At 42.0% G+C, this 17,309-nt stretch overlaps 1 protein-coding gene across 1 annotated transcript in view; it reads right to left on the bottom strand.

The window, feature by feature from the left end:
- The window catches only part of LOC144686814 (protein mono-ADP-ribosyltransferase PARP14-like), a 65,600-nt gene that overhangs the window by 33,875 nt on the left and 14,416 nt on the right, over positions 1 to 17,309 (bottom strand). Inside the window, exons 7-9 of the mRNA XM_078552556.1 lie at positions 12,441 to 13,969; positions 10,449 to 10,497; positions 6,180 to 6,314 (exon numbers count right to left, since the gene is read on the bottom strand). Coding sequence (XP_078408682.1) covers positions 6,180 to 6,314; positions 10,449 to 10,497; positions 12,441 to 13,969 — 1,713 coding nt within the window. The remainder of the gene's footprint in view (positions 1 to 6,179; positions 6,315 to 10,448; positions 10,498 to 12,440; positions 13,970 to 17,309) is intronic.

The raw sequence follows: 17,309 nt of genomic DNA on the forward strand, positions 1-17,309 counted from the left end.
TGAGGTCAGGAAGACAAAAACAATGGAGGTAGCTTACAAACAAATTTTACAAACAAAAGTAGCTGGAAAAAAATAGCCAGAGAGAACTTTTCTGTCAACTCCACTCAAAAGGTTGGTTATGGTTCTGATCACAAATGTCAGTATACTTGTTTTAACTAATTAATGAATTAATTAATTAATTAAAAATCACCATTGCTACGACGATCCTTTCTACTTAATTTCCATATCTTGGCAATTTCACAAGTGTATTAACAGTAATTAAAAATAAAGCCCATTAATATGTTAATACGAAGGAGCGGAAATTCATCTACCCTAAATAATGCAGTCACAACCTTAATTCATGGTTTCACACTGACAACCACAAAGTCTCACGAAAACCCCTATTTTTCTCATTTAAATGCTGTCAGGCTGGCAGCTGGCTATAGGCAAAGAAATTATTATCCAATCATTTTCCACTAAACAATCAAAATGCACTATGGGCTGATCTCTCAAACTTGGCTTCCAAACTCTTTCACTGGATACATGCAACACCCCACAATCCCTGTTTTAATGGTGTACAGTTTGACTCATTGTGCCCAACGTCAAGCCAAATGGGCAACAGGTAATTGTATTTCAAATATCAGGGGCATTAAAAAAAAAACTCCCATACGTTCAAATTAGAACCCTCTCATCCCCACCTCACTACAGTCAACCTTCAAAGCAGAAGTTGCAAGCTGCCATTCACTTTCCTTTCAATTCTGTTTAATCTCCTTCAGAAGATTAAGGCAAGTTTTGATATTCCTGAACTGACGATACTGACAGCTGACAAAATTCACCAGATTCACCAGGATTGAGGGCTAAAATTGGGATTGCTCCTGTTTTCAGGCCCTGGAGGCCATGATTTGCACCTACCCGTGCACAACCCTGTGGCGGTGGGCAGCATGCAAACTTCACGATTAGAATTATTTCAGTACGTAGCCCATCACCAAATGCACTGCTGACTGCCTTCACACTGTACAGCAGGCCCAGCATCGTGCTTGGCTAGAAGGCTACTCAAAGGGAGCTGCAATAATTGGCTTCCTAGGCAAAGCACCCCAAATGGAGCAACAGGGAAGAGAGAGGGCTCCAGTTTTCCAATGTGGCACTGGAGGCTTTAGTACAGGAGACGCAAGGAGGAGAGAAGCATGTTTCCGCAGGAGACCAGGAGGCTCTGAAAGCAAACTCTGAGAAGGGAATGGTATCAGTGCCATAAGCAGTTCAATGACTTGGTGGTTGAGGTCACTGAATGCATCTCCTACCCAGAGCACCACCAAACAATCACTCTACTCAATGCACTACACCCCCATCACTCATCCATCAGCAACTTCTAGCACTTGAGACTCAGGCCTAACTTTCAGATACTCCACCTCACCCTCACACTCCTTCCAATGCTGCAAGCCTCACACCCGCCATTTGCTACTTCCACATACCAGGGATCAAAATAAGCTTTTTTTCAAGGGTTCTCTTTGAGGCTGGCCTTAGTTTTCAAGGGCTCCTTGAGGTAAAGTCTCCATTAAAGAATATGAAAGAAACAAGAGACTCACTGCTGGGTAGGTGACCAAGAATCCAACAGAGGGATATAGATATGTTAAGTGAGTGGGCAAAGATCTGGCAAATGGAGTATAACGTGGGGAAAATGTGAAATTGTCCATTTTGACAGGAAGAATAAAAAAGAAGCATATTATCTAAATGGTGAGTGATTGCAGGGCTCTGAGATACAGAGGATCTGGGCGTCCTAATTCATGAATAACAGAAGTCTAGTATGCAGGTACAGCAAGTAATTAGGAAAGCTAATAGAATGTTATTGTTTATTGTGAGGGGAATTGATTATAAATGTAGAGAGGTTATGCTTCAGTTAGACAGGGTATTGGTGACAACACATCTGAAGTACTCTGTACAGTTTTGGTCGGCTTATTTGTAGAAGGAAGTAAATGCATTGGAAGCAGTTCAGAGGAGATTTGCTAGACTAATACCTGGAATGGGCAGATTGTCTTATGAGGAGAAGTTGGACAGCCTGGCTTGTATCCACTGGAGTTTAGAAGAGTAAGAGATGACTTAACTGAAGCCTGTAAGCTCCTGACAGATCTTGACAGGGTGGATGTGGAAAGGGTGCTTCCTTTTGTGGGAGAATCTAGAACTAGCGGTCACTCTTTAAAAATAAGGTGTCACTCATTTAAGTCAAAGATAAGGAGAATTTTTTTTCTCTCAGATGGTTGAGAGTCTTTGGTATTGTCTTCCTCAAAAGGCAGTGGAAGCAGAGTCTTTGAATATTTTTAAGGCAGAGGTAGATAGATTCTTGATAAGCAAGGGGGTGAAAGGTTATTGGGGGTAGGCGGGGACGTGGAATTGAGTGTACAATCAGATTAGCCATGATCTTATTGAATGGCGTCGCAGGCTTGAGGGGCCAAGTGGCCTACTCCTGCTCCTAATTCGTATGTTCGTATGGATTGTTCAGCTTTGTATGTATTGTTGGATATGTTGTTGGATAAGGTTAATTTGAAAAGGTTTTCTATTGGTGGCTTTTACTGTAAGATTTTGGCCAAGTGGAATTGGGACCACCTCCTTGCTGAATCATGGATTCCACAAACATTGCCCCTGGCTGAGATGGAGATGGAGGAAGTGCTCCCTGAAAACCCTTGATGTCTGGAATCTTCAGTTAAGAGCCTTCCTCCCTCTCCCTCTTTGCATAAATTTCCCTCTCTGCAGCCTATGCTCCATGTCCCTGTCCTGTTGCAGGCCCAGAGGGGCTGCAACTATAGCCCCCATAATTCTAGCAGGATTTCTAGTGACATGGAAGAAAAGTCCTCCAGCGTCCCTGTGAACAAGCAGTAACTCTGTCTTTAAAATCCTAATCACCAAAGTTCTTCTAAGAATACACTAAACTACTTCCACAAACTTTGCAAGAGTCAAATTAAGTCAACGGCACCTCATTTGCAAATTGGATGACTGGCCCTTTAAATGACATTAGTGGGGGTCCCCCATGCAGCTGAATGCATGTTCAGCTGGGAGTGTTTAGTGCATGGTGTTAACTTGACTTGTGTGGTCCAAACTGGAAGAAAATGCATCAAGTTTACCTGACAGACTATTTGACGTCACAATCTGCACAACTGTGAAAACTTCTGACATACCCACACAAGCACCTTTACCATCATGGTGTGTTGCACTGATCACACTGAAAATGGGCAGAAGTGGTGCGCCTGCCAATTTCTGGCAAGTCCAGCTTCCATAGTACCAGAATTATCTGGAAAAACTCAGCAGGTCTGGCAGCATCGGCGGAGAAGAAAAGAGTTGACGTTTCGAGTCCTCATGACCCTTCAGCAGAACTGAGTAAAGTTAGGAGAGGGGTGAAATCCCCAGCTATGCCTGCCTCTTTATGGGGTATGTGGAACATTCCTTGTTCCAGTCCTACTCCGGCCCCCTCCCACAACTCTTTCTCCGGTACATCAATGATTACTTCGGTGCTGCTTCATGCTCTTGTCGGGACCTGGAAAAATTTATTAATTTTGCTTCCAATCTCCACCCCTCCATCATTTTCACATGGTCCATCTCTGACACTTCCCTTCCCTTCCTTGACCTCTCTGTCTCAATTTCTGGTGATAGACTGTCCACCAATATCCATTACAAGCCTACCGACTCCCACAGCTACCTCGAATACAGCTCCTCACACCCCGCCTCCTGTAAGGACTCCATCCCATTCTCTCAGTTCCTTCGCCTCCGTCGCATCTGTACTGATGATGCTACCTTCAAAAACAGTTCCTCTGACATGTCCTCCTTCTTTCTTAACCGAGGTTTTCCACCCACGGTCGTTGACAGGGCCCTCAACCGTGTCCGGCCCATCTCCCGCGCATCCGCCCTCACGCCTTCTCCTCCCTCACAGAAACATGATAGGGTCCCCCTTGTCCTCACTTATCACCCCACCAGCCTCCGCATTCAAAGGATCATCCTCCACCATTTCCGCCAACTCCAGCATGATGCCACCACCAAACACATCTTCCCTTCACCCCGCCCCGGCGGCATTCCGTAGGGATCGTTCCCTCCGGGATACCCTGGTCCACTCCTCCATCACCCCCTACTCCTCAACCCCCACCTATGGCACCTCCCCATGCCCACGCAGAAGATGCAACACCTGCCCTTTCACTTCCTCTCTCCTCACCATCCAAGGGCCCAAACACTCCTTTCAAGTGAAGCAGCATTTCACTTGCATTTCCCCTAACTTAGTCTACTGCTTTCGTTGCTCCCAATGCGGTCTCCTCTACATTGGAGAGACCAAACGCAAACTGGGCGACCGCTTTGCAGAACACCTGCGGTCTGTCCGCAAGAAAGACCCAAACCTCCTTGTCGCTTGCCATTTTAACACTCCACCCTGCTCTCTTGCCCACATGTCTGTCCTTGGCTTGCTGCATTGTTCCAGTGAAGCCCAACGCAAACTGGAGGAACAGCACCTCATCTTCCGACTAGGCACTTTACAGCCTTCCGGACTGAATATTGAATTCAACAACTTTAGATCTTGAACTCCCTCCCCCATCCCCACCCCCTTTCCGTTTCTTCCCCCTCCCTTTTGTTTTTTCCAATAATTTATATAGATTTTTCTTTTCCCACCTATTTCCATTATTTTTAAATCTATAACTGTAATGCCCTGTCAGTCTTTCCACCCCACCCCCACTAGAGCTGTACCTTGAGTGTCCTGCCATCCATTCTTAATTAGCACATTCTCTTAGATAATATCACCACTTTTTACACGTCTTTGTTCCTTTGTGACATCTTTTGATTATCTGCTCTTATCACTGCTTGCTTGTCCCTACAACCACCCCCCCAACTTCTCTCCCCCCACCCATCCCTCCACCACCTTAAACCAGCTTATATTTCACCCCGCTCCCGACTTTACTCAGTTATGCTGAAGGGTCATGAGGACTCGAAACGTCAACTCTTTTCTTCTCCGCCGATGCTGCCAGACCTGCTGAGTTTTTCCAGGTAATTCTGTTTTTGTTTTGGATTTCCAGCATCCGCAGTAGTTTTTTGTTTTTATCCATAGTACCAGCACCGATGCTATGCAATTGCACTTTTTGGCCTGAATCTTCCATTCAAATGTTTAAATATTTTACTGTAAAGGAAAGATAATTTTTTTCCTAATATCACTGTGGGATACCTTAAAGCAGGCTTATTTGGACTCTGTGTGTGTGTGTGTGTGTGTGTGTGTGATTTAATTAAACTGCAGACAGTCAGACTGCAAGGTTTGAATCATCAAAAGGGATTAAGTGTAAAACATGCATTTGAAATGGAGATGGGTAAGCCAGGGTGAAGTTTCAGCAGATTCAGTGTGAATGGAATGTGTATTTTTAGATAAGTTGAGAGGTTGTTTGATTTTCAAAGGGACATGAAAAGATGTTTACAACTGGCAAGGTAATTAAGTCAAAGTTATTAAGTTTATTTTTCCCGAAAGAACTAGCCATAATGACAACATAAAAGAGTTTTCTATTCTGGGAAAAGTAACTTCCAAAGTTAGGGTGAAACAGTGGGATTGACGGATAAAAAGGGAGAAATATATTTAAAGAAAGATGAAAAGCTGGGTGGGGTGTGGCCATGTGAGAGGGACATTGTACGAAACAGACTTGTGGGAAAAGCCTCTAGCCTCCACCCTGGAGAAGTCTGTTGTTCCAGTAATGAAGGCTTTTTTAAAAAAGCCTTTGGAGTTCCATTGTCAAGTGAGAGGGAGAAAGAAGCTGTGAAATACCTCCCTTATAGCAACAGTGGGTGCTTGTAGTAATATTGCTGGATGTTTTATAGATTAAGAATCTACTTGGAGTGTTGCCTGAAAGGGGTGTGTAGTTGAGAGTTCAGTTAAATAGAAATCTTGTGAGAACTGTTATAAAACTAAATGTGACTGTGCAACTGTAGTCTTGTGTGTTTAAGTTTTCTTTTCTTTTGTTAATAACTTTTAATTTAATCTTTAAAATCTCTAAAGGTGGTAGTGGACTCATTCCTTCTGACCTCAGTGCACAAGCCTTCTCATAATAAATACAAATTGCAAAATTGTTGTGATAGCATGGCCAAGTTTCCCTTGTGGATTTATTCAGCCTGGCAAATACTACCTGCCATATCGTAACATTACCAAATGAAATTTCAGGGTCTAAGGGGTTAAATACAAACACAAATTGTCCTACCAGAATTGAGGTCCAGTGTTGTATTTGTGGAATTCACTATTGCATCCACGCGTTCCTGGGTTATGTCTCCTTGCTTCACCTCCACAACAACGTTATGGATTGTCAGCTGTGTAGGCAACAAACCTCTCCTTTGAGCTAGAGGATAACAAAATAATATGTTCTCACTTAGCATCATAAATACAGTCAGTTCATTGCATCACAAATACAGTCAATTCATGGGGGAAGGATACGATCACCCTTAGTTAATCCAATATTTGTGTAACTTTCAAAATGATGTCATGCATCTAGAGGGGCAGGCTACAGTAATGAATTCACTTCCTGTGTCTACATGACAATTTGTAAAAGGTGGATCCAAAAATGGAATGCACAGAATACTTACGATCTATATTAATGGACGAAGAGACCGACTGTATTGTAGCCAAATTTGCCGATGATATGAAGATAGGCAGGAAATAAGTTGTAAGGACTATACAAAAAGAATTGATATGTTAAGTGAGTAGGCAGAAATTTGGCAGATGGAGTATAATGTGGGAAACTGTGAGGTTGTCCACTTTGACAAGAAGAACAGGAAAGCAGAATATTATTTAAATGGAGATAGACTGTAGAATGCTGTGGTACAGAGGGATCTGGGTGTCCTTGTACATAAGTCACAAAAATGTTAGCTTGCAGGTGCAGCAAGTAATTAGGAAGGTAAATGGAGTGCTGGCCTTTAATGCAAAGGGGATGAAGCATAAAAGTAGGGAAGTCTTGCTGCAATTGTACAGGGCATTGATGAGACCACACTAGAGCACTGTGTACAGTCTTGGTCTCCTTACTTAAGAAGGATATACATGTATTGGAAGCGGTTCAGAGAAGGTTCACTAGGCTGATTCCTGGGATAAAGGGGTTGTCTTATGAGGAAACGTTGAGCAGGTTGGGCCTATACTCAGTGGAGTTCAGAAGAATAAGAGATGATCTTACTGAAACATATAAGATTCTGAGGGAGCTTGACAGGATAGATGCTGAGAGGGTGTTTCCCCTCATGCGGGAAATCTAGAATGAGGAGGCACGGTTCAAAAACAAGGAGTCACCCATTTGAGACTGAAATGAGGAGAAATTTCTTCTCTCACAGGGTTGTTAGTCTTTGGAATTCTCGTCACAGAAAGCAATGGAGGCTGGGTCAGTGAATATATTCAAGGCTGTTAGATAGATTTTTGATCAACAGGGAATTAATGGTTATGGGGGACAAGCAGGGAGGTGGCATTAAGGCCACAATCAGATCAGCCATGTTCTTATTGACTGGCGGAGAAAGCTCGAGAGTCCAAATTGCCTACTCCTGCTTCTCTTTCTTATGCTGTTATGTTCTTCAACGTTATGCCGCAGTTGGGACAAGGAACTTGGATTCAGAACTGTTGCATACTTTTATTTCTTGCTAAACTCAATATAGTTTATGATAACCTTGTGAAAACTGTATTTAGGGACTGATCTATAACGTTCCTGTCCTACTGATTAGGGCATGAGTCATTGATGAGACAGATGATTCAGTAAAATATTTGTAAAAATATACAAAGGAGGTTTTGCTGTGAGCCACACACATATGCATATATATATTAAAAAACACATTGAATAACTAGAGCAGAGTATAGGGCTTTAAACTAATTAAGGGTGGGGGGCGGGAGGATTCAGGAAAAAGTACATTGAAAAGCGATAAGAAAAATGATATAGAACAGGGTAGCAATTTGGTTTATAAATAAGTAGCATGGGTTAAGAAGGCTTAACAAAAGTAATGGAGTATTAGCGGCTAGGATGACATCAAGGAAAAATATTAAAGCTACAGGCACTATATTTGAATTTTTGAAGCATTTACAATAAAATCAATGAATTAATAGCAACGATAGAATTAAACTGGTTTGGTCTAACAGCCATTCCTAAGGTGTGGTTGCAGAGTGACCAAGGTTGGGAATTAAATATTTCAGGATACTTGACATTTAGGAGAGATAGACAAAATGAAAAAAGAGGTGTCGACCTGACAATAAATGATGGGATAAAGACGACAGGAGGAAAGGATTTTAGTTCAGAAAATCAAGATGCAGAATCAGTCTGAGCAGAGCTAAAAACAACAAGGGGCTAAAAAAAATGAAAGAAGGTTACAGGCCCTCTAACAGCAGTTGTAGTGTCAGGTAGCGTATGTATCAGGAAATTAGAGATGCATGGGATGTGACAAGGGTAATAGAGTAATCACAGAGGACTTAAATCTTCAAACCAAATTTGCAGTAATAGTGTGGAAGACAGGTTCATGGAATAGATTCAAGGCAGTTTTCTCAATCTATATGGCAAGAAACCAACTAGGGAATAGGCTGTCTGTGATATGTGAAATGAGACAAGGTTAATCAATAACCTTAGTAAAGGCGCCTCTGGGGAAGAGTGGTCTAATGTGATAGAATTTCATACTAAGTTTGAGATTGATTTGGTAAAGTCCAAAGCTGGGTTCTTAAATTTGAACAAAGCAACTACATAGGTATGAGGGAGAAATTGGTATAAAGTAAATTAGAAACCAGATTAAAAGATACTATGGTAGACAGTCAATGGAAAGTATTTTAAAAATCATAATTTATATTATACATTCCTTTGAGGAATAAAAAGCCCACGAAGAAGTGGTTCAACAAAGGCTAACAAGATGTGTTAAAGATAATATTAGATTAAAGGAAGAGACTTGTAATGTTGTTAAAAAGAATAGAAAGCCCGAGGATTGGGAGGATTTTAAAATTCAGCAAAGGATGAGAAAGAAACTGATAAAGAAAGGGAAGCTAGAATATGAGTAAACTAGCTCGAGACATTAAAAAACGGATTGTAAAAGCATCTACAGGTATGCAAAATAGAAGAGTAAATGTGGGTCCCTTAAGAGCTGAGACAGGAGAAGTTATAAAGAGAAGTAAGGAAATGACAGAGACATTAAACAAATGGTATAGTAAAAATGAGGGACTTCAGGATATTGGCATTAGTAAAGAAATAATACTAGAGAAATGAATGGACTAAAATTCGACAAATCCTCTGATATCTACTGGCTTTTAATGCCACTTGGAGGTTGATCCTGGAATCTTGTGTGTCTGTGTTGCTCAGTGCCTCAAAAGGAGGTGCATTTACTTACTTAGTCTTTTGAGCGCTCAGAATATTCATAGGGCAGAATTTTACGGCCCTGTTTCGGCGGGGACGGGGCCATAAAATGCGGCGAGATATTATAAACCCCATTGACTTCAACGTAAAATCCCGCTGTCGTAAAATTCTGCCCATAATATTCAACAGTGGCTTATACTGTTGTGAAGCATTTCACATTTGTGATTTTTAAAATCAAAATCATGCCTTAAAATACCATTTATACACATTTATAATCCATGCTATAACAAGTTTTAACAACTCCTGTCACATTACATTTTGTTAAATCAATGCTGTAATTACATGAGCAATTCAAAAGGATAGTAATGTATTTTCAACATGGGCTTAGATTGGCTTCAAATTGCAGGTGTGATTGTCAATGGATCGTGCCAAGTACTTAGGATGGTAATAACTAACAATAGAAACAAACAGCTAAAGATACAAGGCTAAAATTTGCAGGATGTGGTAATTTTAACTTTCGGTGATGGGTGTAAATGGTTGATGATGAATTGACAGTCCGTTATACAGCACACTTGATTTACTTTCTGATTGGAACTTGCAATGTGGCGCGGGTTGGGGGGGAGGCAGTGGTGGTGGGAGTTGGGGTGAGCCTGGGTCAGGGAAGATCTAAACATTCCTTACGGAACCCAGAGGAGCACTCCTGCTCATCCTAGGCCTGCAAAGGATGCCTAGCTGCCGGTGACTGGGGTGGGGGCGGGGGGGGGGGGGGGGTGGTTGGCAGGGAAGGTACATGATTTGGTCTCCTTCTGTCTGAAGGACCTTGAGACAAAGATCATAGAATTATACACTCTGCATATCTTGTTCAAAGGGATCTTACTACCATCATTAAAATTAAGGCATGAGTCAGTTACCATAATTTACTGAAAATAAAATCAAGAGCCCTGGATTGCTGTACGCTAGTCCGCAATTGAAGCTGAGCAGCATAACTCGAGAGAAAATCTAGCCCAGTGAGCGACTGGAAAAGTAGTGAGCAACATTCAGTTGACATGCTGTGTGGGAGCAGGCACTAACATACCCAATAGTTTAGAAAATAGATCTAGGAGGGTCACGCAAATCCTATCATCGCACTCTGTAAGGTGCATAAATTAAGCATGTATGTCTACATTTTTTTCTTACCTTGAGGAAAAGACATTGGTGACATGAAGCTTTGTTTATCTTCAATTAACTGGTTTGCAAAAGAAAAAATGTTTATAAAAAAGTGTGAATTTGTTACCGACAATGCTTTCTCCTGCAAATTGTTCAACAAATTCTGCATATCCATTGTTTATATAAAATATATTGAGTCGCTTCTCTGCTTGGCTCTTTCATTCTGCTCCTATTGATCTAATTGCCTAATGGGAACCATATTATTCTTGTAGCGATTTGAATGGTTCATGGGTAGCACTATTAGTGCTCTGTAGTACTATTCACCAATGCATTAAAAGCCAATCCACACTCTTCTATTCCACAGCCAGCCTCCCTTTCGTCTGATGACAGCCTGAATCTGGTGTCTAACCCTCTAGTCCACACCCTGCACTTCCACCTTCCCAGATAGCCTCTTGCTAATTCTAACTCACAAAGACCAACTTTGGCTCAATAAAACAGGGTTTACTGCTATCATTGACTTCATTGTCATCTCATTTTCCTTTTTTAAAAAAAAAAATCATGCTCAGGATGAGAGTGTCACTGGTAAGGCCAACGTTTATTTATCATCCAAATATTTTTTAATTGATTCAAATAGTCTAGGCCTCTGGGTTCCCAGAGTAGCAATATAACCCTCCTTGGTAAAATATTTGCACAGTGAGCCAGCACACTGCCTTCTGGGTTTAAATCCAGCTCAAGTTGATGGGAAGAAAGTGTTTTTATTCTATTGATAGTGAAGGTTCCATGTGAAGTGAGCCTGGACAATCTTATTCCAATTTCTAATGGGCATTCGACTCATGACGCAAAACGCACCCGTAATTCAAATTTAACCTGGCAATCCGACCAAGACAGAAAATGAAAAATCTCACACCACAGCAAAACTTTGGAAGTAAGCCACAAAAGTGAAAAAGTGTTCAAGATAACCCAAAATTGCAGAGGAATTTTCAAGCAGGCATCAGATACCTTATTTGAATACGCAAAGGCTCTAACACCTCTTTTACGTGTGGGGTCTGGATGCCATTCTTTTTTCCAACAGCAATATTGCAGGCGGCACACGTCGGACTTGTAATGAGTGTACGTTTTTGCCTGCTATATTGGTGGCCATTGATCACTAGAATAACGGGCACTTCAAATTTCTTGGCCAGTTACTTCAAAGGGCAACTTTCTTGCAGAGATGCAGAGCACCTGCCCTGGTGCTTGGATCCCCATTTGCTTTTTAACTTCCTCAATCTTGTACTGAATATAGTGGCCTCCAATAATTGAAATCATCTTTGTGATCACAAGACTCGATTTTAAACCATCTCCACAATGACAGACAGGAAAGGATTGGTGATGGTGGGGGTGGGGTTGTGGTGAGGGTGAGGTGTTAATGAGTTAAATACAAGGAATGTGACCCTAACCAGCTGCTTTTTTTATAATGGAGAGACAGGACACCAAATTAACATATTTAAATCAGGGTCCCACGGTGCAATTGGGATCCTGATTTAACATTCACTGTTGCACAGGTTTCCACCGAGTTTAGAGGCCCAGCAGTGAACGAGAGGCAGGAACTGTCAACTTCACTGTAAGCCCTTTCTCAGCATTGCTTGTGGGCCAGGAGGAGCAGAAGTTCTTCCCTGGTCCCTCAAGGGAGCCATTGGTCTTCTCCAGTCCCAATAACTAGCATACGCTCTCCCTCCGCCCCAGTTGCTGACTATCCCCAAGGGTAACTGGCTGGGGCCTCCTGTGCTTGTACTTCCTTCCACCCTCCAGCCAGGCTGTTCATTTGGCTCACTGTCAGGTGGGCAACAGAGTTGTAAAATGTTAATGAGGTCTTGTCTTTAAATATTTTCTTCATTTTCCTGGCTTCCTGTAAATATCGGGGCCTTGGTGTCTAAGTCTTGACAATTATTTACTCAGCACCAAAAAATAATCTGATTTTCAGTCTAGCATAATGGTTTTCCAGATTGATAAATTGAAGTGATTTGATAGGTTGTGTACACTTACAAGTTGTGGGCGGCTCAGTGAACCCTGACCTTCTTCCTCAGTTTGAATTAACAACATACACCCATGGCTTTTAGCCTTGACTTCCAGGACGTCCTTGTTTTCAGACAGGGCTCTGGCCTCTCCTGGTTTGTTGTAAGTGCAGGTTACTGACTGAATCAGTGACAACTTATCTTCAATAGCAGAAACTGCCTCCTTTAAATGCTCTGCTGCACCAGATACTTTCAAACCTGGAGAAGCCGTTCTGATATATGATACTAGGATGCCTTTGTCTTGGATTTCAGGCAGTTCTGTGAGACTCGAGGAACTTTCCATATAGTCCACCTGCATCAATGAGGCAGGAATATGTTGCACAATCACCTGCTTATTGTCCAGGTAACTATTTATCATTTTTTCAACATCAGAAACAACATCTGAATATCCTACGATTATTACGGCAGCTTGATTTTTCTCCTCTATGATTGTGCAGCCCACATCTTTTGACTTCAAGTCGGACTTCAAGTCATCAAGGAACCTTTTCCATTTGTCAGCTTTGGCGACATTGATTTGCTGTGGGGTGAAGTCAATCCTTACTTCCTGGAAAAGTTGCTTTATTTTATCTTCTCCTTTCTTTACATCTGCCTTGACAGCCAAGAGCTCAACAGACTGTTTATGCAGCAATGTGGCCTGGATGCCTTTTTGAATGAAGTGAGTTTGCACAAATTTCTTGAGGTCTAACGATTTGATAAAATCTATCAGGTGTGAGGACTGATTGAGAGGCTTCCTTTCTAACTGGGACTGAAACTGGCTGATGACCTTGTGAACTTGGCCAACTTCCTCCTTCAATCCTGTCAGTTTTAATGCTGGGGGAGTTGTGCTGGTGGATATTTTCACAGAGGGTACAGTATATTTGACGTGGCTTTGCACAAATTCCAACTCTTCAAGACTTTCCAATAAAATTTGCTCTTCAACAGTATTCCTTTCAACTTCCAATTCTCTTCTTGCCTTTTCCAATATTTCTTGTAGCTTCCTGGAAGTGCCCAAAACTTTATCTTGTTCCCCAACGACGACAATCTTGTTTTCTGTAAAACAGTAAAGAACATCAAAGCCAGGTGCTTTCAATCCTTTGCTTTTGTTCTTGACTTTTTCCCACAAATCTTTATCAGTTGGAAAGTCTCTGAAGTCAAACTTGTTGATGAATTTCCAAATTGCCACTTCAGCGTGCTTCTTCCAGTCCTTAGCAATTTTATAGCACAACAATATATCTGCATCAAAAGAAGGCTTCAGAATAATTTGCTTTGACATTGGAGAGTCTGTAAAGGCAATGTGACAATACACATCCTTTGCAATTTCTTCTAACTCTTGTTTATAGAGATGAGTCTTCTTGATATAGCTTAGAAGTGTGGGATTGACGCAAATATCACACTGTTCAGGCTGTTTGATTTTTGGACCATTATTTCCATACAAAGATAATTGCAGATCATGGTAATAACGACTAACTGTCAGCTGAAGACCATTTAAGGAATGTTTCCTTTCAGTAACTCTTCTTACCACTGCAAAAACACAATTGGAAGAAGCCAAACAGTTTTACTGAGGAGAAATAGATGTATCTATTATAAAAACAAAAAGCTAAAAGCTACTGCGGATGCTGGAAATCCAAAACAAAATAAAAACAGAATTACCTGGAAAAACTCAGCAAGTCTGGCAGCATCGGCGGAGAAGAAATCAGTCAACGTTTCGAGCCCTCATGGCCCTTCGGCAGAACTGAAGCATAGTTTCAACAAGGGAGAAATATAAATTGGTTTAAGGTGGGTGGGGGGGAAGAGACACATTGAGGGTGTGGTGTGAGCAGATAATCAAAAGATGTCAGAGACAAAAGGGTCAAAGAGGTGTTGAAGGTGGTGGCCTTTGTCTGAGAAAAGTGCTAATTAAGAATGCAAGACAGGATATTCAAAGTACAGCTCTAGTGGGGGTGGGGTGGAAAGACTAAAGGTTTTAGTTTTAGATTTAAAAATAATGGAAATAGGTGGGGAAAGAAGAATCTATATAAATTATTGAAAAAAAAGGCGGGTGGGGGGGGGAAAGAAACGGGGTGGGGATGGGGGGAGGGGGAGTTTAAGATCTAAAGTTGTTGAATTCAATATTCAGCCCAGAAGGCTAGGCACTTTACAGCCTTCTGGGCTGAATATTGAATTCAACAACTTTAGATCTTAAACTCCCCCTCCCCCCATCCCCACCCCGTTTCTTTCCCCCCCCCACCCGCCTTTTTTTTCAATAATTTATATAGATTCTTCTTTCCCCACCTATTTCCATTATTTTTAAATCTAAAACTAAAACCTTTAGTCTTTCCACCCCACCCCCACTAGAGCTGTACTTTGAATATCCTGTCTTGCATTCTTAATTAGCACTTTTCTCAGACAAAGACCACCACCTTCAACACCTCTTTGACCCTTTTGTCTCTGACATCTTTTGATTATCTGCTCACACCACACCCTCAATGTGTCTCTTCCCCCCCACCCACCTTAAACCAATTTATATTTCTCCCTTGTTGAAACTATGCTTCAGTTCTGCCGAAGGGCCATGAGGGCTCGAAACGTTGACTGATTTCTTCTCCGCCGATGCTGCCAGACTTGCTGAGTTTTTCCAGGTAATTCTGTTTTTATTTTGTTTTAGATGTATCTATTATCTATCCAGCCTTGTAAACACATGTGTCATACTCCAGAATGTTGCACATTGTTACAGATGCAAAACAGTCATGTTTTAAGAGAGAAAACCAGTCATTTCATGCCAGGTCCTTCTTATCTGGTGGCCTGGTCTCTGTATAATTGAAGGGAGTCCTGAGGAATGCCTTTCTGGGCATTATAGAATCACTGGCATTTATGACACAATCGGAGGCCATTCAGTCCACCATGTTTATGGCAGCTGAAAAAGAACCAATTCAGCATGATCCTAGTTTCTAACCCTTGATCTGGCCTTCTAGGTTATGTCACTTCAAAATGCATATCCAAGTACAATGAAGATTTCTGCTCTACAAACCTTTCAAGCGGTGAGTCCTAGACCCCCATCCCCAACTCTAAAATCCTTCTATCAATTACTTTAAATCATGCCCTCTGGTTATTGACCTCTCTGATGGTGGAAATAGAAACATAGAAACATAGAAACTAGGAGCAGGAGTAGGCTATTCGGCCCTTCGAGCCTGCTCCGCCATTCATTATGATCATGGCTGATCATCCAACTCAATAGCCTGCTCCCGCTTTCTCCCCATACCCTTTGATCCCTTTCGCCCCAAGAGCTATATCTAACTCCTTCTTGAAAACATACAATGTTTTGGTCTCAACTACTTTCTGTGGTGACGAATTCCACAGGCTCACTACTCTCTGGGTGAAGAAATTCCTCCTCATTTCCATCCTAAATGTGGCCCCTGGTTCTGGACTCCCCCACCATCGGGAACATCCTTCCTGCATCTACCCTGTCTAGTCCTGTTAGAATTTTATAGGTTTCTATGAGATCCCCCCTCATTCTTCTGAACTCCAGCAAATATAATCCTAATCGACTCAATCTCTCTTCATATGTCAGTCCCACCATCCCAGGAATCAGTCTGGTAAACCTTCGCTGCACTCCCTTTATAGCAAGTACATCCTTCCTCAGATAAGAAGACCAAAACTGCACACAATATTCCAGGTGTGGTCTCACCAAGGCCCTGTACAATTGCAGCAAGACATCCCTGTTCCTGTACTCGAATCCTCTCGCTATGAAGGCCAACATACCATTTGCCTTCTTTACCGCCTGCTGCACCTGCATGCTTACCTTCAGCAACTGGCATACAAGGACACCCAGGTCTCATTGCACATTCCCCTCTCTCAATTTATAGCCATTCAGATAATAATCTGCCTTCCTGTTTTTGCTACCAAAATGGATAACCTCACATTTATCCACATTATACTGCATCTGCCATGCATTTGCCCACTCACTCAGCTTGTCCAAATCACACTGAAACATCTCTGCATCCTCCTCACAGCTCACCCTCCCGCCCAGCTTTGTGTCATCTGCAAATTTGGAGATATTATATTTAATTCACTCATCTAAATCATTAATATATATTGTGAATAACTGGGGTCCCAGCACTGATCCCTGCGGTACCCCACTAGTCACTGCCTGCCATTCAGAAAAAGACCCATTTATTTCTACTCTTTGTTTCCTGTTTAATAGGGCTTTCCTAACCTCTCCATCTAGGCCTCTCATAATGTTGCACACTTCAGATTAATCTCTCCTCAGCCTCAGCAAAAAAAAAAAGTATCCCATATGCTCTAACTACCTTATGTACCTGTACTGCTACCTTCAGGGATCTGTGGACATGTATGCCAATGTCCCTCTGTTCACCTCCGCTTCTTAATCTCCTACCATTTATCGTGTATGCCATTGCCTTGGCTGTCCTTCCCAAATGCATTACCTCGCAGTTCTTTGGATTGAATACCATTTCCCACGTTTTGCCCACCTGACCTGAACATTAATATCATTCTGAATGGAAAAAATCTTAGCTGAGTTCCAGCTGATGGAATCCACAGAGATGGCAATGTACAGCTTTGCTTTGGCAAAGAGGCCATTGGTGATTTTCCAGAGACAACTGCACATTTCATACTGGGAAATGCTGTTGGTATCAATTGTATCCATCTGGAATTTGTGTGTTGGTGACACTGGGAGCCACTGGCAGAGTACGGGTCCTACAACAATAGCCTGGCAAAGCACATTCTTCTCATACACTGATCATCAGTAATAAGAAACAAGTAGGCCCTTTGCCCCTTGATTCTGAGCACTGGGTAAGGCCTTTTATGAGCATGTTCCCCCCAACACCTATTGTCTTCTATCAGATTCACCTACTGCTTGTGGTGCCTC

This window comes from Cetorhinus maximus, chromosome 11 (genome assembly GCF_964194155.1).
Source record: "Cetorhinus maximus chromosome 11, sCetMax3.hap1.1, whole genome shotgun sequence".
Taxonomy (NCBI): Eukaryota; Metazoa; Chordata; class Chondrichthyes; order Lamniformes; family Cetorhinidae; genus Cetorhinus; species Cetorhinus maximus.